Below are 20,266 nucleotides of genomic sequence, written 5' to 3' on the forward strand. Positions count from 1 at the left end.
TGGGTTGGCCCCCCACTTTCCTGTCTCTGCAGCCCGCTCTGTGCTGCAACGCCCTCCTTTCGGGGCTCCTTTTATCTCAGTTCCTTCTCACTGCTCCCAGGAAGCAGGACAGCTCATCTCGCGGGGCAGCGACCTGTGTCTGCAGAAGGGAAGGTTCTAGCTAACTCCATCAAGGGAGGAGACAATGTCCTTCTCTGATCAGTATGGTTGCCATCAGAGCTGATGCTGGTGGGTAGGAACCAGGGGGCCATTAGGAGCAGGGGAGACCCCAGGGCAGTGGATGGCTGGCCACAGCCTCCTGTTCCTTCCAGCCCCCGAGCAGGGCAGGCCCGTGTGAGCAGGCTGCCTGGAAACAGCCGGTAGTGACAGAGGCATAGTGCCAGGCTGGGATAAATCACGGTAAGTGTAAGGCTTTAGAACAAACACCTCCCATCGTTCAGTAGGAGTCTGTCTGGCACAGCTCCAGCTGTCACCAGGAAACCAGGCGAAGACTCTTCCTACCCGAAAGGAGCGAAATGCCACCTGAGAGCTGTGTCTTTGCTCCTCAGACTCCTGGAGTGGGCTCCGGCCCCACCCCAGCGCTCAGGCAGGGTGCTCAGAGCCGTGCTGCCAAGAGGTGGACGGGCCCCTGTTATTTTTAAATACCAGCCATTCTCCCTCTCAGCATGGAGCTGTGCCCCATCCAAGAAGCTGCCCAGGCCCACTGTTTCCCTGGCTCCCTGGCTTCACGGCTCTTGGTTTCTATTTGAAAGCCTGGTGAAAGCACAGAAAGCCTTGGCCCGAGACACTGCTTCTCCCTAGGCAGTGTGGCCACCCCACCTTCCAGCACCCTTGGTGGCTGCGTGGGCCCACAGTGTTCCTTGTGGATGGCAGTGGGATCCGAGTGAGAAGGACCCGCAGGTGAGGGACCCCGCACTGCTTCCTGTATGACAGTTCCAGCCCAGGCCTTTCCTGGGAGCACTTTGCATAAAGCCTGGCTTCGGGAATATAAGCTTTTCCCCCACAAAGGCTCCAGCATGAGACATTGCCTCTGTTCACTGCCGTTCACTACTCACTTGGGAAGCCTGGTGGCTTTTTTTTTCTATTCAACGTGACTCTCCAGCTGAGTCATTCCTTTCTAGGGGCTCACATTGCTAAGGCTACCCTGCCCTACCCCCAACATGATGTATATCTCCTGATTATTATTCCAAGGGCCTTGACTAAAGGTAGGGCTTCCTGTTTGGTTACCATGGACACCACAAGGCCAAGGCAAGGGCTGCACAGGAAGGGAAAAGGAAGGATTTAGTGTGCCTGCTGCAAATGGCCTTAATCGTTGTTTTCCTCTGGCAATCCAGCAAGTGCATAATTACCGACCATTAGGCAGGGCATGCAACTGTCTGGACAACTTGACACTGTTGGCATAGGCCTGGAGCATTTGAGAGTTTGCTCATTAACACCAGTCCACCTTGAGCTGCAGCATCTGCCCATGAGGAAGGATACTTTACAACGTCGCTAATATTCAGCACCCAGAAGGGAAACGGGCTCTGCTTTCGTTATCTGGGAGAGCCTCGGGGTCCCCAGAGACTCCGCTTCCCAGGGATGCTCTCTGCCACCCTGGTGTGGACTGTGAACACCTTGCAGCTGTCCCCAGCAGTGTCCTGCAGGAGAGGTGACACAGAGCCAGTGACTTGGGCGCAGCGTGGGAGTGGCCTGTTCAGTGTCTCTCCACACGCAATGCCGCAGGCAGCCCTCCTCCATTTGTCATTTTCACTTATGTTTTATTTCCTTCGCGGCCTCTCCAGTTAAGAACACCTCATACTTTCCCCCTTGGGAAACTTGTTTTTCCAGCCTCGAAGATTTTCCAGCTGGAAATCTTTCTTGCAAGCAAGAAGTGGGAGGCGTGGTGTGGAGCAGTTGGGGTCCAGGTTTGGGCCCGAATCTGCTGACAATTTAAACATGTTCACCCTGAAGACACCCCTTCTCTGATCAGTCTGCGTCACTCTGCCAACTGTGTACCTTGGGGAAGTCTGGCCTTGTCGGAGGCGGGTCCTCTCCCTCCGTGGGAACAGGGCTTGGGTAGAATGAGCTGAACGTTCCCGTTGACGTCAGCGGATTCAGGTCTTGGCATCTGAAGGCAAAAGGCCAAGTCATAGATTTACTTCTCGTTCTGATCCCACAGAAGTCATGACAGCAGCTGCCACCTCCCTTATTCCACCCCACCCTCTACTCGCGTGCTCCTCTGTCCCCCTCTGTCCACCAACATCAGGAGATTCTGCACCAGAACGACACGAACCCCATTAAAGTTAGCCAGGTCCCTGATGGTTTTTTCACCTGTCACACTAGGCTGCACCACGGCCAAGTCTCGCAAACACTCCTAGGTGACAAATGCGATCCTGGGATAACTCTTGGAAGCAGGAAACACAGAATGTGAAGCTCAAACCCACAGGGGCAAACAAGGCTGGGCCAGGGGGAGGAGAGGGTCCCCTGACGCCTCTCTGGTGGCCTCTGAGGAACTCCGGTTGAGCACTGGCCTCTGACTTAGGCTGTGTCCTCCCTCCTTCTCGCTGCTCTGCTGGCCTTTCTTTCTTTTTCCTCTCTCCTCTTCTGTTTTCTCACCAGTGCTGGTTAGAATATGGTTAACTGTCCTCTAGCTCATTCCCCATCTCCTCACTCTTATCCTGGAAAGGACTATCCTGGCTCTGACTGCTCCACACCGTTTTCTGAGGCTGCTGATGTTCTATCCCACATCCACAAAGTTGTCTCTTAATCCGCATTAATAGCTTGGCATTATCATTTGTGACCTCCCTAGTTACATTTAGACAATGAATAATCTAAAAGAAATCAGAGCGTGCAAGCCGGCACGATGACACATTGGCTAAAGGCATACTGCCAAACCTGACAACTGAGTTCAGGCCCACGGACCCAAAGGTAGAAGGAGAGAACTGGATTTCTCAGGTTGTTCTCTGATCTCCACATTGCACCATGGCGCTCTCTCTCTCTCTCTCTCTCTCTCTCTCTCTCTCTCTCTCTCTCTCTCTCTCTCTCTCTCACACACACACACACACACACATGCATGCAGACGTGCAGGCAAATAATTAAATTTGATAAATTTTTAATTAAAATTGTGAGTATCTGCTGAAGCTGGAATGATATTAAGAAGGTAGTGCCCTCTGGAAAAACAGGGTGTTTACATTTTTAAATTGAAAGAAATTGGGCCCTGGGTTTTAGTCCACTTTGCTGCATCTATACAAAAAGAATGTAGGACGGGTAGTTCCTTAGTTAAAGCACTGCACTTCCTATTAGCAGTTCTCTGGAGTCAACCAGCTCGGCCATGGGTCCAGACTACAGGGCTTCTGTCTAGACCCCAGCAATTGGAGCATGACCAGTTCTGTTGATGATGTTCCCAAGATCCATGTAGCAAAAAGGGGACTCTCTCTTCAGATGTCACACCCCAGCTTTCCCCGGGTGGTTTAAGCGGAATTATTTCTGAACCCGGGAAACCTGGGAAGAGCCCTCTCCTTCTGATGTTCCATTTTTAATCCTGGACACATCCTTCTTTTTGGATGTTCCATACAAAGGAAATGGTTGATGCTGGCTTTGCTCGAGAGGAGAGGGAGCATGCATCCTCCCTCCAGGACGGTTTCTTTTAAGCTATTTTTGCTTTTGGCAGCCTGGCTAAATTGATTATAGCTATAGACTGGGCTGTCCAATTGCCCATATCCTCTGAAAATTGGGCACAGAGTCTCCAGCAAGTCACAGATGCCAAGAAAACACAGTTATCCCCAAACAAATGGACAAAATGAGGTCAGAAAGAAAAGTTTACAGACTGGGCACTGGGCTTGAACTGGGCGGCTGAATGGACGGTGTCACATACCTGTGTTAATGAGACCCTGTGGAGAGTCTCTTTCCATGGCAGCATCTCACACGAGATGCTGTCATCAGCGAGAAGGGCAGTGTTGAAGGAAATGCATTTGTCCTGACTCTGCTATAGACCGCAGTGTTTCTGAGAAATATTCTTCTCATTTCTCACCACATTATCAAGCCTACTAAGCCAAAAGTGTTACTAGTACCTTCCTCCCTGCAGCATCTCACACTGCTAACCTCGCTCCTGAGGCACGGGAGATTCACTGCTGGCATTCCTAAGTCTGCCACCTCTTTCCATAGGTGGTGGTCAGGGTGGTACCCACGTTCAGGGAGAGGGCAGTGGTGTGTGATGAGAATCCAGGGATGGTTTTCATTGGCTACCAGAGAACCAGGCAAAGGGCTTCTGTCTCCCTCCCTCAGGACTCACAGGCCACCAAGCTTCACAGAGAAGAGTGCTTGTAAACACAGGGACATACCACTTTCCTGTTCCTGCTCATTGCTCAGTCAGGTGCACAGCTAAAGGACCAGGCAGGAAAAGGAGTCCTCCCATTCCATGGCTCAGCTCAGGCCTGAGGCTTTGCTTCTCCTCTGCTGTGCTCTCCTGTGGGGGCTGGGGAGGGGGAGGGTGTGAGGGGCAGGTGGGGGCTACCTGAGCAGACTAGGAACATTGTTCTACAGAGGCTGAGGCTGCCCCTCTTAGTCATTCAAATTCTGGCTGCAGGCAGTAGCCTTGTCACCTTTAAAACTCCTGCGTGTTGGTGAATGCATGAGTCTCCTTCTGGAAGCCAGTTCCTGGTGCTGCGTCACAGCCTAGAGCCTTAAGGAGAAAGACCCACATGTGGGGCAGGCACTGTGACGCCTATCCAAGTGTTCCCTTTGGGAGGCCACACTCATCTTTGGGGAGAAGGCATTGCCTCTCCATTTAGCTATTCTCAGGACTTCCTCAACTGTGCACTGCAACCCATACAGGGCTGTCTTTCCCCTGGGCCTGCTGGGCTGGAGCTGGTGTGAGCTCGGGACAGCATGAGACAGACAGACAGACAGACAGGCTTCCATGCGCTGGGTCCTTTGTCATTTGCTGCACTGTGCAGGAGCCTGACTGCCCATGGGTTTAAATCCCCCAAAGACTCTTCCTAGCCATACAGTGCTGAGAATTGGCCAGCTCTAAGAAGACTCATCCCCAGTTGGGGTCACAAGACGAGAAGCATTGTAGACTGCTTCTTGGGTGGGAATATCAGGGCACAAGAGGGTTTCAGCAGGCTTTATGGAATGCCTTGATCAGTCAGAGCCCCGGAGTCTTGTACCTGCAATGCCCACACTGAGCACAGGGCTCCCTGAGTCTTGTGCTTTGCCCTCCTAACTGTGTATTCTCTCTCCTGGGGCCTCTGACGTCCTCCGGCAGGGTGCAGGTTGCACTGCCCTTGTGGTGGCTGTGGTTGCCCGCAAGCTCGAACTCACCAAAGCAGAGAAGCACGTTCACAACTTCATGATGGACACTCAGCTCACCAAACGGGTAAGATGCCTCATGCCATACCTTCATGTCAGAAAGAGGTGTGGATTAGCAGCTGGGGGAGCCCCAGCAGAGGCATTTGGCTCCTCGTCCGCGAGTGAACCCCATCAGACCAGGCGCCACCATTAAGTCACTGTATGCATCAAGCAGCCAAATCATTTTCCTGATGATTAGATAAATAGCACACAGTGATGGAAGCCACCTCCCTGCCTGATGGGGCCACATCAATCACCCAGTGTGATGCTCTGTTTTTCTATGCTCAAATATTTTCATGATTCTCATTAAGAAGGGCAATATAAAGTCTTAAAATTATACTGGATAGGGGCTGGAGAGATGGCTCAGAGGTTGAGAGCACTGACTGCTCTTCCAGAGGTCCTAAGTTCAATTCCCAGCAACCACATGGTGGCTCACAGCCATCTGTAATGAGATCTGGTGCCCTCTTCTGGCCTGCAGGTGTATATTCAGACAGAATACTGTATACACAATAAATAAAATCTTTAAAAAAAAATTATACTGGATATATATCTAAAGCCAATCCCTTTGTGAAAGCCATTTAAAGAGATCATTGCAGTAGAGCCCACATTCCCAAATATTGTTGCTTATCAAAATGTCATCATCCGGCTTTCCCCCTTTGGGCTTTCTGGATAATGGCTCTCACTGGCAGCCTTATGAACATGGCTTAGGAGGAAGGTAAGTTGAAAATACAGGAGTGGGCGATTAGCTGCTGCTCACACACTCCCACTGGGTTGTCAGAGAAAAGGAAGACCATTTAAGCCAGGTGCAGCGATCCCAGAGCACAAGTGGCTGAGGGAGGAGGACTGTTTCAAGTTTGAAGTCAGCCTGGGCCACTTAGCAAATCCTGCCTTAAAACAAAATAAAAGACAAGCAAAAATTAATAAGGCTCCTTTAGAACAGAGAAAGGATAAGGCTTCTGGGAACAAATTAGGTAGGAGCTGTTTCTTCAACGACAGCTTTCATGCAGTCTGGAAACAAGTAGCAGCCTGAAGGGGAGTCAGGTGTGCGACCTTGTGAGAGGCTGCTCTTCCCAAGACAAACACCAGGACCCCGTGCCCGACTCAGACCCTGGGCCCCAGAGAAACATGTCAAGATGACATGAGTCCACAGCGAGTCTTCAGTCTGAGCTGAGGATTTGAAGGCTGGAGGAATTCTTCTGTGATTGACGTTCCAAAGTGGTAAGAATGTTTCTGTAATAGAGACAGGCAGAAAGACAGAACAAAAACAAACCTGAGAAGGAGCCAGCGGCCTGCCAGGGGAAGCCAGTGCAGTGTGCGGTTGCCAGGGTCTCTCAGCTTCTCAGCAGAATTGTTTATAGCGTTTGATTGTTGGGTCTTTGATTAGGGGCTTCTTTAAGGAGCTGCCATGGATATGAACCTGTACAAGGAAATGTTTCCATATCGTTGGCATGCAGACCACAGGAGCATCACGGCCCCTAAGCCACCAGCCAGACAAAAACACAGAGCTCCACCGTGGCAGTATGTGGTCCTGCCACCCGGCAGCGCTCACATCGAATGCTGTGAGCACCCTCATCCTCAGCCCCCTCTCCACGTGTGCCACAGACACGCTCAGCAGCCAGGGAGGCTAGGGGTGTGAACTGCCCAGGTGCCAGTGCCATCCTGAGTCAGCTCAGTTCCCCGCTTTGCAGCCCCACAAGCCAGGGGAGAGGGGTTTTGCCTCCCGCTCTTCTCAGAGGTTCTTTGCCAAGAACGGGAACGTTAGCGTTCTCTGTTTACTCTCGTGGTTTGTATTTTCGTGCTATTCCTTTGTCCTTTCCATTCTTCACCCAGCAAATCAGACACTAGAGGAAAATAAAACCAAGGAAAGCCGGCTCTCTTGCGGGCCGGGAAAATAAGCACATTTTTTTCCTGCACTATAATTGTAGAAGGAGATGAGGTTGTGGTTGCTAATTTCAATCTTTCAAAAATAATTCACTAAAATCCTCTTCAAGTTCAGTCACTTTTGGAGGAATAGGGCTGAAAATCAAATCCACAGATATTTATTGCTCATCTGTGAGTGCAAGGTGCCTTCTTAATCGAATAACATCTCACTGTTCTCAGAACACTTAAACCCACGGAAATGTCCCTCTAATATCTTACATCTTTTCCCAGAGAAATAAACACAAGGGGAGGACTCTCACAAAGGGAGACTTTCGAAGCTGGCACTATTGAGACTTCACAGCCGTCCTTCCGCGTGACCTTGACGGAACTCAAGCTGGCTCTGACCTCTCACCCCCAGGGTAGCCCCAGGGTCCTTTGCCCTTTCCAACCGGCAATTTGTCCAGCTGCAGTGACTCATGGACCAATGAGATGCCAAGCTCAAGTCTGTGCCCAAGACTCCAGTGAGTTCTCAGAGAATGGTCCAGAGGAAAGCAGCTGCCATGCCTGTTGCCATTCAGTAGTGGACAGTTAGTAGGCTAACCTGACAAAAGCAACCTCTTGCAAGCATATGCAATATGAATCCCTCAAACATCTAAGCAGAAAGAAACCATGAATCGTAGCCTGTGGATCATAAAAATGTGAATCATTCTGATGTTAATTTATCGCCTGTCTAACTTCAGCCCCGCCTCTCCGGGTAGCACCAGGCTGTTGGTATTTGGTTACAAGTCAATGGGTGGACCCCGACTAACAGAGATGAGAAACATCACGTTTTTCACGAGAGACTGCCAGCCAACCTGGCAGAGCTGGAGCGGAGGTGCCCATTATGACCGGAACTGGAGCTGGTAGAAGAAAGGGTATACTCATTTCTGACTTTCCCAAACCCATGTCTCCTTTCACCTGAATAACGTATCAACCTTGGTGGCAATGTCACTTCTGTGTTTAGTGGGATCATATCTTCCCACACTGACTTTTCAGTTGACCTATAATTATAACTTATTGCCAACCCCTGGGCTACTCGATAATATCTAAGGAGGTAACACGCAACAACATTGCGTGGGCGGGAGATGGCTCAAGCACCTCCCTGACCTGAGGTAGCTCTTTCTAATCAGTTTGATAAGTGCATGCCTCTGGCTTGGGGTGGCCTCCCTCTCCTTGCAGAAGGGTTCCTCGTCCCCTAGAATCTCATTGAACTACATTTCCCATGAAATCAGTCAGTAAAACCAAACCTAGCAGCCCTGAACTATTTCTGGCTCCTGACTCTCCAGGGTAGCTAACTAACATCACTGTCCCTCCAGTGTCCAATCCCAAAGATAGTGCCAGGTCTGACTGGTCTGTTCCTTGCAGCCCACAGGGCTCACTTGTGCACCTTGGCTGATCACACACAATGATGCCTCCCAGGCTCCTCTCGCCCATCTGTAAAGCACCCTCGTCGTGGTCTCCCTGCCATAGGATCTGATTATCTTGCGTCCACTCGTCAGCCTCCCCCAAAGTGCAGTCACTCGGCACTTTGCTTTCCCTTGAATCCCTTTAGACCTGATTTCACCCTGAACATATCGCTACCGCACTGAAAAACCTCGGGCAGACCTGCTGAACACTCCTAAATAAAACTTGAACTCAGAGAAAATGTCAAAGGCTGGGGAAAGCTGTTTCCAGCAGGCTTACTCAAAGACTTACTCTCAGCAGGGGTGTTTCATAGGGAAACAGAATGGTGGTGGCTGTTACTCAGATGGATGGCCCACAGCTGGTCTGGCTCCCCAGTAGATCCCCAGAACAAGCCTTTCTCTGTAGACTTCATTAGGTAATCAAACTTGCCATTACCAGGAATGCGAATTCTCCCAGAAGAGGATTGCAAATGACATTCCCACAAAGGTGGTGGCCCAGAGAGACTGGACATGGTGTTTCTTTACTGACAGGAGTAGAAAAGCAGCCTTCCCGAATGGGAAAGACTCTGGCGATGAGCGGAGTGAACACTTAGACTCAGAGAAGAGCGGGGAGGGAGGGGTGGATGCCCGGCATGTGCAGCTGGCTGTTCCACCCGAGATCTGGTTGGTCCTCCAGCCACCACCCAATGCGGTCAGTTCCCTGAGCTTTGCATGGTGGCGAGGGTCCCAGGTCTGCCTGGAAGGAGCCAGTTTGATCCTACATTGGTCATGTAGCATATTAATATCACTGTGAATGATCTGCTATTTATCACAAGTCGCTTTAGGTAGAGCTCCAACTCCAACACTGAAACACAAAATACATCTCCCCATTCCAGATTCCTACCAAAAAAGGGGGCAGAGCCCTGTCCAGGTGAGGCAGGGAATGTGGGCTAGGATGGAGGAAAGACAAGGAGGTGTAAACAGGGTGGAGAGAGAGAGAGAGAGAGAGAGAGAGAGAGAGAGAGAGAGAGAGAGAGAGAGAGAGAGCAGTCTCAGGAAGTCAGCCAGAAGTCAGTGGAGGAAGATGAGGGATGGGTGGGCTGGTGGGTTGAAGGGAGCAGCCTCCTCCTACAGTTCTAGTTATAATGGGCACCTCCAATCAAGCTCTTGACAGGCTGGCTGGCTCTCAGTCTCTCAACGTGATGTCTCTCATCTCTGTTAGTTGGGGTCCACCCATTGACTCGTTGGGGTAGGAAAGTCATAGCTGCCAGGCTGACCTGGATTCTCCCTTTGCCCTTTCCAACCAAGAGGGACACTGTTCCCCAGTAGGGCTCCTGGCAGCATAGCTGCGGACCCACCAGTGGGTGAATTATTCCCGTGGCCACTGAGGCCACGGTTACTCAAGAAAGGAGCTCTTTTCATCCTCCTCGCGCCCTGGCCACTCTCCCTGTGACTCACGGCCCTTCTGTAATACCTTGTGGCAGTTACCCTGGCAGAGAGGTAGCCAGAGCAGCCTGTAACATGCGATGCTGTGGTCAAGAGTGCAGAGACTGTGTCCTCTTGCATGCTTTCTTTTCTTGGGGACTGGGGCCATGAGAAGAAGCTGATACATATTGGAAAAGCAATGCCAGTAAAGTGACAATAGGCCTATGAGATGACTCAGTAGAAAAGGGTACTTGCCACCAAGCCTGTTGACCTAAGTTTGATCCCTGGGACTCCATGGTAGAAGGAAAAAGCTGACTAGGTGGAGTTTTCCTGTTTCACAGTCACTCTCAAATAAACACACTGAGGCTTATATATAAAAATGCTCGGCCGATAGCTCAGGCTTATTACTAACTAGCTCTTACATTTTAAGTTAACCCATATTCCTTAGTTATGCTCTGTCATGCATCAGTATGTTTATTAGCATGGCACAGTTATCTCCTGCTTCCTCTGTGGCTGGTGACTCCAGACTCTGCCCTCCTTCCTCCCAGCATTTTCAGTTTGGCTTCCCTGCCTAACTTTATCCTGTCAGCTAGTCAGCATCTTTATTAAACCAATCACAGCAACATATATTTACACAGTGTACAGAAAGATTATTCCGCAAATGGTTTATACACCACCCCCACAATAAACAGATAAATGTAATAACAGATACAAGAAAACAAAATGACTGTGCATTGAACACATCATGGCCAGGCTTTATGCTAAATGCTCTATGTGTATTTCCATTTAATCAACACAGGAGTCCATCTTGCCGATGAACAGCACTTGCAAGACTCTAGCCCTGAGTCATGCTTTAATTTTCTTTAAAGCATGTAGTATCTGATACCATATTTTTAGCTGCATCCTTCCTCACCCAAAGATTATAAATTCCAGGACAGCAAGAATACTATTAGTTCACCAGGAGTGGTCATGCACATTTGTGATCCCAAGAAGCTGTAGCAGAAGGATTTTAAGTTTGAAGTCAGTCTGGAAGAAAAGTTCAATGAGTTCAAGGTTGGTCTAGGGTACATCATGAGACCCAGGTTTTTGTTTGTTTTAAGAGAATGCTATTGATTTGTTGATCTTTATACTCTCACCTTCTAGAACAGTGTCTGGCTCATCATACGTACACATTGATATTCATTAATTGTCCTTTAAATGGGTAGAGAAAATAAATCTCAGAGAGTTCAGCAATGGAGCCAAGGTGGAGCTAACAACCCACCACTCACCACATTTATCTGGAGATTAATATGTGAGATAATGCAGGTGTTAGTGTTCTCTAAAGCCTGGCACAGTGCTTGGTAAGATGTAACTCACAGTTATTTGGGAGATCTTCCTTAGACCTGTTTCTTCCCCAGGCCCACTAATATGAAGAGTCCTTCCTAGTCAGGTATGGTGGTATATTCCTTTAATCCCAGCACTCAGAAAGCAAGGCAGGTGGATCTCTGTAGGCCAGCTTGGTCTACATAACAAGTCCCAGGCTTTCCAGGACTGTGTGGTGAGACCCTTTCTCAAACGAAACGAAACAAAACAAGTCCTTCTTGTAGCATATGGATTCTAAGCCGAGTGAAACAGCAATATGGAAGACAGAGAGCTTATAGACTCGGTGCGCGCTGTCAGCCGGCATGCTTACAGGTCTGCAAGCCAGAGAGCTGGCCTTGCACACGTAAAAGATCCTTAGCTAGCCTCCTTCAAAGAGACTCAACTAAGCCTTTCAGAGCCAACCTAAGCCAGCTCACTGCTTCCCTCTCAAGCCCTGACCCTCCCAACTTTGCATCCTGGGAATATCTTTTAGGTTAGGAGAACTCAGAGGTACCTAAGTCTCCGCGAGGGAAAGGTGTCTCCACACTGTGGAGGCTGAGCAGGCCCCAAGAGGGGCTGAAATGGTGCTGTCTTCTCAACCGTGCTCAGAGTCAGGTGCCAGGTGACATGGAGGGAGACCCAGGAGAGCCCAGAGCGGTTAAAAGCCTATTGCTTTTTCTCTCACAGATATTGATCTGCTTAGCTCTGCACCCGGCTGTTTGCTTGCAGTTCATTTCAGTCAGCGCAAGGCTTGCATTTAACATTATTTCCCTGAATGCTCAGGGGCCTCCCTCTCAAGCCCGTGAAGATGGATCTGATGTTTCCCTGCCACCCGGCCAAACTGTGACTTCGGGATCTTTTTCATTTAGGCTGGAGTTAAAGGCAAGCATTGAAGTCTGCGTTCTGTCGGGTGGCTGAATGGGGGCCAGGATGACTTAAAAATCAAGACAATAACCAAACCAGCATCCTTCCCAGTCCCTTGATCCTGGGAAAGAGGAAATGGTTCTGTTTGAATTCAGACAAAGTCCAGACCTGCCTCCTTTCAGACCATACGAGAATCGTATGCACCTCTTGGACCTGACTCTTGATTAGACTTGGCATTAACTCCCTGTGTGAGTCTGGCCTTTCATTCCATCTCTGAACTGCTTCCTTCTGTTTTAAGTGGGGAACTTGAGTTGTATAATAATAATTAATATCTTTCTGGCACCTTAAGATTTATATAGTGCTCAAATCCACGTTGACTGTTTGCTGTTGGTAAGCGGAGGGACTGGTGTGTGTGTTTGTGTGTGTGTGTGTGTGTTAGCCTAAGATGTCTTCCCTTCATCTTATAGATAATTAAGCATTTGCTCCTAAATTGCTTCATGATGCACAGGCCTTACAGGCTTTCCCATGTCAAGTGTTTGTTGGCAGGACACAGGGACCATTGTCTGTTGTGTTATCCAGTGGCTCTGTGAGCATTCCTCAGAAGGGACTGTGTGACTAGGGCCCGGCCCATCCTATGAAGGCTTAGGCAGACTCTTTTCCTCCTTCCTATCTTCAAGGCTTTCCTCAGAGGCTAAACACCTGTGGAAACTGAAAAGATCCTATATGCCCTTCCCTTTAAAGGACAGCAGCAGCATCTTCTCTGCCAGGGGAAAGCCCTTCCTGCTCTGCCACCTCTTTAGTCAACCAGAGCCAAGGCCCAGAGTCAGTCATCTGCTTGCCCCTCCTTGGTGGCCAGACACGAGCCAATCCCAGCCTCAAGCCACTACCAGTCAAACAAGAAAGTGCCGGGGTGGGCCAATGGAAGGTTTAAGGCCGTTTTCACCGATTTTTTTTTTTTTTACTGAACAACAATGAAAAAAAGCAATATTTATGTCACTTAAACATTCCTGAGAAGGCTTAGATGTTCTTTTAAAAATCATGTCAGCGCCAATGAAGAGTATAAGCCATCCTTAGTAAAAGATTTGTGAAACACACACAATCAGCCTGCGAAGCATTGCTTCCCAGGCCTTCCCACGCGTCTCAGCATGTTAGCTACGCCCCATCTGTTGGTGTTGGTCTGAGAAGCTGGTCTGTGCTCTCTGATTTTGTTAAAATCCTATCTCCTGGCTGGTCTCCTCACTTACACGCTCTGGGCCTGTGGTCCTATGCCACTGTGCACGGCTGACAGAAACAGAGATGGTTGATGAAAAATACGTTCAGCTTGCACTTAATAAGGAGTGTTTTCTCTTGTTCTTGCCACTAAGTGCTGAAGATGTCTGTGTTTGGATTAAAACTTTGTCCCCTGCCATCTGGATGCCATTGATATGTCTCAGCTCGGTCGTGAGCTGGATGATATCAGTGGTTTCCATGTCAACAGATGACAGAGTTGTGTGTGGAGCAGTGTGACTGTGGTGCCCAGGAAGCTAGTCCCAGGGAAACAGCTGTGCTCTCACACCTAGGTATCTCCCCTGATTCTCGACATCCCTGGGATGATTTCAGTTTTGTGCCAATTGCATTTACATGTGATATTGGAGCACACAATCTTTGGTCGTTTAGGAAAGGAACAGTGGTACCTGTCACTGCGACAAAAGACATCTCAAAGACAACCTTTTAAAATCTCCACTTGGTAGGGAGCCTGTTACTCTCAAGTGTGGCACCCTGGATGTGAGGGCATAGATGCTATTTATTGATCCAAACTGTACCCCAGACTTCAAGGGCTTGCCAAGCAGCCTGTCTAAATATAGCATTAGCAGCGGCGGCCGAGAGCAGTGATGAAACCATTAAGGAGAAGAAATGCCTCTCGACTCCAAGCTCCAGTCTCGCGCCTGCTCCAATATTAATAAAAGATGTGTTTTAATCTAGTCTCAGAGTTTCCTGCTCTTGATGAAGAAGAGATCTCTGAGGAAGCATTTTCTCAGGGGGGAGATGGCAACCACACGTGTAGGGAAAACATACTGTGTGAACCCAGGACTCCACCTGACAGCCCCTTGTTTGCTTTCCCTTAGATCAAGAATGCCGCTGCCAATGTCCTGCGGGAAACATGGCTAATCTATAAACACACAAAGCTTCTAAAGAAGATTGACCACGCCAAAGTCAGGAAACATCAGAGGAAGTTCCTCCAAGCGATCCACCAGTGAGTACCAGAGTCGTGTGCTGTGTGGCCAAACTGAGTGTGGAATCCCACAGTTCAGCTGCATCTTCTCAAACCAGGGAGGTGCGGAAGAATCTGCCTTGTTCTACTCAAAAAGCTCCCAGGCCAGTCTGTTCTGTCACTCACTGCCCTGTGAGGCAGCAGGCAGGCTGCTGTGGGAGGGTAAAGGTCAGAGCAAGGGCCTATGGGCTCTCATGCTACCCAGACACACATGCACACGTATGTGCAGACATACATATACACACAGAGAGACACATACACACACACATAGAGACACATACACACATATGCACAGACATACATGGGACATACACAGACACACATACATACACACATAAAGACACATACACACATATGCACAGACACACATATATACACACACAGAGACACATATACACACACATAGAGACACGTACACACATATGCACAGACACACATATATACACAGAGAGACACATATACACACACATAGAGACACGTACACACATATACACAGACACACATATATACACACAAAGACACATACACACATATACACAGATACACATATATACACACAGAGAGACACATACACACACATAGAGACACATACACACATATGCACAGGCACACATATATACACACACATAGAGACACATACACACATATACACAGACACACATATACACACACAAAGACACATACACACATATACACAGATACACATATATACACACAGAGAGACACATACACACACATAGAGACACATACACACATATGCACAGACACACATATATACACACACATAGAGACACATACACACATATACACAGATACACATATATACACACAGAGAGACACATACACACATGGACATACACACATGCACAGAGACACATGTACACACATGCACAGACACATATATACAGGCACATATACACATAGATGTATACACATATGCACAGAAACAAACATATATACAGACTTGAGTGCCTCCACATGTGTGTGTGTTCATACACACACACGTGCACACACACACACTACAACTCCAGGGAGGAACCAGTGTTCCTTTTGTAATTGAGGAATAAGTTCTTTTAAGTATAGTGGAAAGCTGGGTATGGCAGCGCATGACTGTAATCCCCAAACTCAAAGGGCTGAGGCTGGAGGATCACCATGAATTGAAAGCCACCCGGGACTGCAAATTCAGTTTGAGGTCAGTTTGGGTTACAAATTGAGACCCTGCCTCCCACCCCCAATAAATATATAAATGAATAAATAAACAGGGCAGAGAAAGCTAAGAAAAAAATTGTTCTGATCCAAAGGTTTGGGAAGGCTGGGTGGTCAGGAAGACATTGGTGGTGGTAGAACAACCCAGACAAAGTGGGAGCGGTGGAATGGCTTGAGGACAGCAAGGAAGGGAAAGCGACAAGGCAGTCTGGACAGAGTTTGCCTTCTCTGGGCCCTGACAAGCCTAGTTGTGTCAGCTGCTGCCTGCGCTCAAGGTCCCAGTGCTAAGTTCCGAGCTCAGGGGCAATGGAGGGCTAACGCTTAGTGTGGACTTGAACTACCTGTTCCAACTCTTCTCCACAGACTGAGGGGTGTCAAGATGGAACAAAGGAAGCTGAGTGACCAAGCCAACACCCTGGTGGACCTTTCCAAGGTGAGTGGCATCCAGGACAGGCCTGGCCCATGTCCACAGAGCCAGTGCAGGGACAGGAAGGCAAAGACAGCTCTCTTTGATGGACAAACACCCAGGCTCATGTTTTGCATCTGTAATCTACTGGTGTGTCCTGTCTTCGGCATTTGTTTCTAAGTTAAGGAGCTCAGATTTGTCTTTGTCATAACTCATTAGCTAACCCAGTTCTTGCTGGTGTGTTTATTAGCGGTACATTGGGGGGAGGGGGCTTCTAAAGATGACTGAAGACATGCAGAAAGCACCTTAGTGAGGACCAGATGGGACAAGGGCCCTACAGATGACCTGGTTATATAGACTTCAGATGGTTCTTTTCAATTTGTTGTTATAATAGAAATTAATTTTCCTGTGCCTTCTGATCCTGATAGCCCAGGTTTTCCTGCCTAACACAAATTGATTGTGTGTGTGTGTGTGTGTTTCACCACAGGCAGGCAGCTGACAGTGAACATGGAGGTTCTAAGAACCAAAGATCTTAAGGCTCAATATGGCACTGTGTTTCAGCGTTTCTTGTCTTTAGTGCCATGAGGAGCATAAAAGAGACTCTCTTCTTGAAAATCAGCACCGTAGGGCTGAGCGTGGGCAATCTGACCAGGAGCTCCCACCCCCACATCCATGCCTTCTCATGGAAATTATATAGCAAGTGCATAGCCCAGGGCCAGGCTGGCAGAACATTCCAGCAGATGTCAATTGTAATGGACCCTCATTCCCTGGGACAGCAAAGGAAACTCCCTCGGGCCAATTAGGCGCCCTTTGAAAAGAGCCTGCAAGCAGAAATTACTGGTTGCTGGGCCTTGTGCAGGTGCCTCTTTCTGGAGGGAATCAAGGCAAAGAAAGGATCTCCTATGCCTGGGAGAACCTTCAATCACAGCCGGGGAGACACCTACAGACCCCTATGCCAGTGGGAGGGGCATTCAGGTGGAATGTGGGATTTCCCAGAGCCCAATGTGGGAGGAGGTGAATGGACCCCTGAAGTCTTAGACATATTGGTTAAGCCTCTAGATTCCAGTTACCAAAACTACTAGAAGTACATTGTAAACGGAGCCATTTATTCCAAGGAGGTAAGGGATTCTCAGGAGACTTTCTCTCACACCAGCTCCTCTCTCGTGCTCAGGTGCTGTTCAAAGTGCCAGCTTCCCCACCCCACCCCCACTCCATCTCCCTGCAACCCAAGTCACCCAGGGTTTAACTGACTTTCTTTTGTTCTTAATTCTAAATTCTCAAGAGAGATGATTAAGGGAAGTGGTGGCGCACGCCTTTAATCCCAGCACTAGGGAGGCAGAGGCAGGGGGATCTCTGTGAGTTTGAGACTAGCCTGGTCTACAAGAGCTAGTTCCAGGGTAGGTTTCAAAGCTACAGAGAAACCCTGACTTGAAAAACCAGAGAGAGAGAGAGAGAGAGAGGATTTGATTGGTCAGTATGAGTCACATGTCTGCCTTTAGACAAATCAGCTGTGGCTGGGAAGAAAAAACCAGCTAGGATCCATTCTGTGAGCCTTGGGTGTGGCTCAGTGAGATGCCCCAAGATATTTCTTCAAGGGCTAGCAATGTTTGCCATCCTCCTCTTACCAACAGGACACCCTGTGGCTTATACTCCCCCAGGAATATCAGGCAAACACAAGTTTTGCGTTCATCTTCCTGCAGTGCTGCCCAGTCTCTCAGAGATGGACTGTCTGGTTGATGGGGTGAAAGAGACGGCTTGGCAATGAGACACTGTGTGCAAGCATGAGTTTGAGTGCCCAGCGCCCACACTGAGCCAGGCAGAGCTGCCTGTGCCTGTAATTTCAGCACTGGTTGGCAGAGAAAGTGAAGTCTGATGGCCAGTTCTAGCTCAGCCAAAGACAGCAGTTTCTGGTTTGATGAGAGGCCCTGTTTCAAGGGAATAAGGCAGAGAAGAATAGAGAAAGATATTCTACGTCCTCCTCTGGCTTCTACATGCTTGCACCCATGTACTGGCACCCACAGTGTCTCGTGCATCCAACACACGCGCGCACACACACATGCACGCACTCACGCACGTGCACAGTGAGTTAGAAAGACGCTCTCCTGTATTGCATTGGGAAATTGAGCCATATATAACTGGGGAGTGAAGTACATGGGGATAAAGAATGTGCAGAGCCAACATGAGGGACGTGCGTACTGAGGAGGAGTGGCCTTTGACAGCCATCTACCTAGTCTTTGTCTTTCCCTCCCATGAGACCAGCCTAGATTCCAGCAGCAATTGTGTGTGTTTCACGTTGGTCTCCGTTTGCTCAGCAGCCTGGCAAGAGAAGGAGAGCATGATGATGTCATGCCTGCTCCCTTCCCTTTGTATTTCAACTCCTGACTCCTCTCCTCCCCACCTCTGTGCTTTGTTCCTCCCTAGATTAAGAATGTGGCCTCCTGCCAGGTGGCGGTGGTGGCTGGTGGCACTTGCCCTTAATCCCAGCCCTTGGGAGGCAGAGGCAGGCAGAGAGAGTTCAAAGCCAGCCTGGTCGACAAGAGCTAGTTCCAGGACAGGCTCCAAAGCCACAGAGAAACCCTGTCTTGTGAAAAAACAAAACAAAAACAAACAAATAAACAAAGAACGTGGCCTCCCAATGGCATTTTCTGTACCAAACAGGCCCCATTTATGGTAACAGAGCAGAGAGGTCTCGGACCCTTCGCCCAGTTGCTTCGGTTTCTTCCATGGAGATGTAAAAACAACCCCCAGCATCTAAGATAGGAACTATAAACAGGCTTTGTGAGCTGGGTCTGAGCTAGGGGGTCAGATGAGGAAACCAGACCCAAGAAGCAAGATGACCATCACCCAGTCACTACAGTTCATCAGGGTGCTCCTGGCCCAGCTTGGGATGCATGGTTCAGCCATTCTGAGGGGACCATGTCCGGTGACGAGGAACTTGTCTACTCAGGTCACCCTTTCTCAGAGGACGTCACCCTTTTCCTAGAGAGGAGCTGTCTTCATACCAACTCCTCCAGTATTCCGATTGCAAGGGGTAGGGGCTGTCCTGCGCTTCACTGTCTCCCCTTCTCCTCCCCTGCTGCCTGTGTCTGTCCTGCCTTTCTCCTCTCACCCTGCTTCCTGCTCCTCTGGCCTCTGGGGTCACTGTGGCATCCACATCCTCCTAGATCAGTGTTCTCAACCTTCCTAATGCTGTGACCTCTGAATACAATTCCTGGTGTTGTGGTAATTCCCAACCATAAGATTACTTTATTGCTACTTTGTAACTGTAATTTTGCTACTGTTATGGACCATAATGTAAACATCTGGGATCACAACCCACAGGTTGAGAACTGCTATCCTAGAGTAATGACAGGTGAAATGAGATTAGGGTCCCACTGTGGGTCCCACAGGGACACAGTTCCCCTCCCCAGGGCACTGCCATCAGAACCCCTTTTTCTCACTCTGGGAGTGTGAGACTCCTCAATTTTACTCTCAAGTTTGAACCAACACCTCGGTGCATGTTGACTGGGTGCTGTATAGTCTAGGATCCTGCAGCTGGCACAGGAACCACAGGTGTCGTGCAGGGAGCTCTGCTAGCCAGTGGGACCAATGAGCACTGTGGATAGCGCTGGAGTAGGGCACCATCAGGAGCACCCTCGAGGCACCGTTTGCTAGGCGTGTGGAAGGCAGGACTGCTCCGAGGAGTCAAGTGTGATCTAATCACCAAGACCTCAGCCAGGTGTCACGGGCCTTTTACCTCCTCCCAGGCTCCTCGGGGCAGCCCCTTCTGGTCCAGGATCATGCCTGAGGCATTAATTACATGTTATATTCTGATTGCTGGATAGAAAAGGGGGTGGAGTGGGGATGCAATCTCATAACTATGTGTAGTTATTAACTTCTGTTTTATGAGGAAGCTGGAGTAAGAGAGGTTAAGGGGCCTGCTAGTGAGCCAAAGGTTTGCAGCTTCAATCCTGACTTGTTCATTGTGAGTCTATGGCATTGGCCACCCCCATCTCAGTGCCTTTTCTTGAGCCAGCCCTCTGTATGAATATGAGAGCCATTTAGAGCTGCATTCCATGTGAGAAAAAAGAGGAATGTTTCTTTTCTTCCATGCATATTTACTGTTTCAAACTGATAATTGAGTTGAACATGGTCACCCCTGTCTTTAATCCCAGCACTCAGGAG

At 49.1% G+C, this 20,266-nt stretch overlaps 1 protein-coding gene across 2 annotated transcripts in view; it reads left to right on the forward strand.

Moving 5' to 3' along the window:
• The window catches only part of Kcnn3 (potassium calcium-activated channel subfamily N member 3), a 148,267-nt gene that overhangs the window by 119,812 nt on the left and 8,189 nt on the right, over positions 1-20,266 (forward strand). For both annotated transcript variants that reach the window (XM_057793370.1, XM_057793371.1), the window contains exons 5-7: positions 5,246-5,356; positions 14,345-14,472; positions 16,060-16,129. In XM_057793370.1, coding sequence (XP_057649353.1) covers positions 5,246-5,356; positions 14,345-14,472; positions 16,060-16,129 — 309 coding nt within the window. The remainder of the gene's footprint in view (positions 1-5,245; positions 5,357-14,344; positions 14,473-16,059; positions 16,130-20,266) is intronic.

Source organism: Chionomys nivalis, chromosome 18, assembly GCF_950005125.1.
Source record: "Chionomys nivalis chromosome 18, mChiNiv1.1, whole genome shotgun sequence".
NCBI classification, from domain to species: Eukaryota; Metazoa; Chordata; class Mammalia; order Rodentia; family Cricetidae; genus Chionomys; species Chionomys nivalis.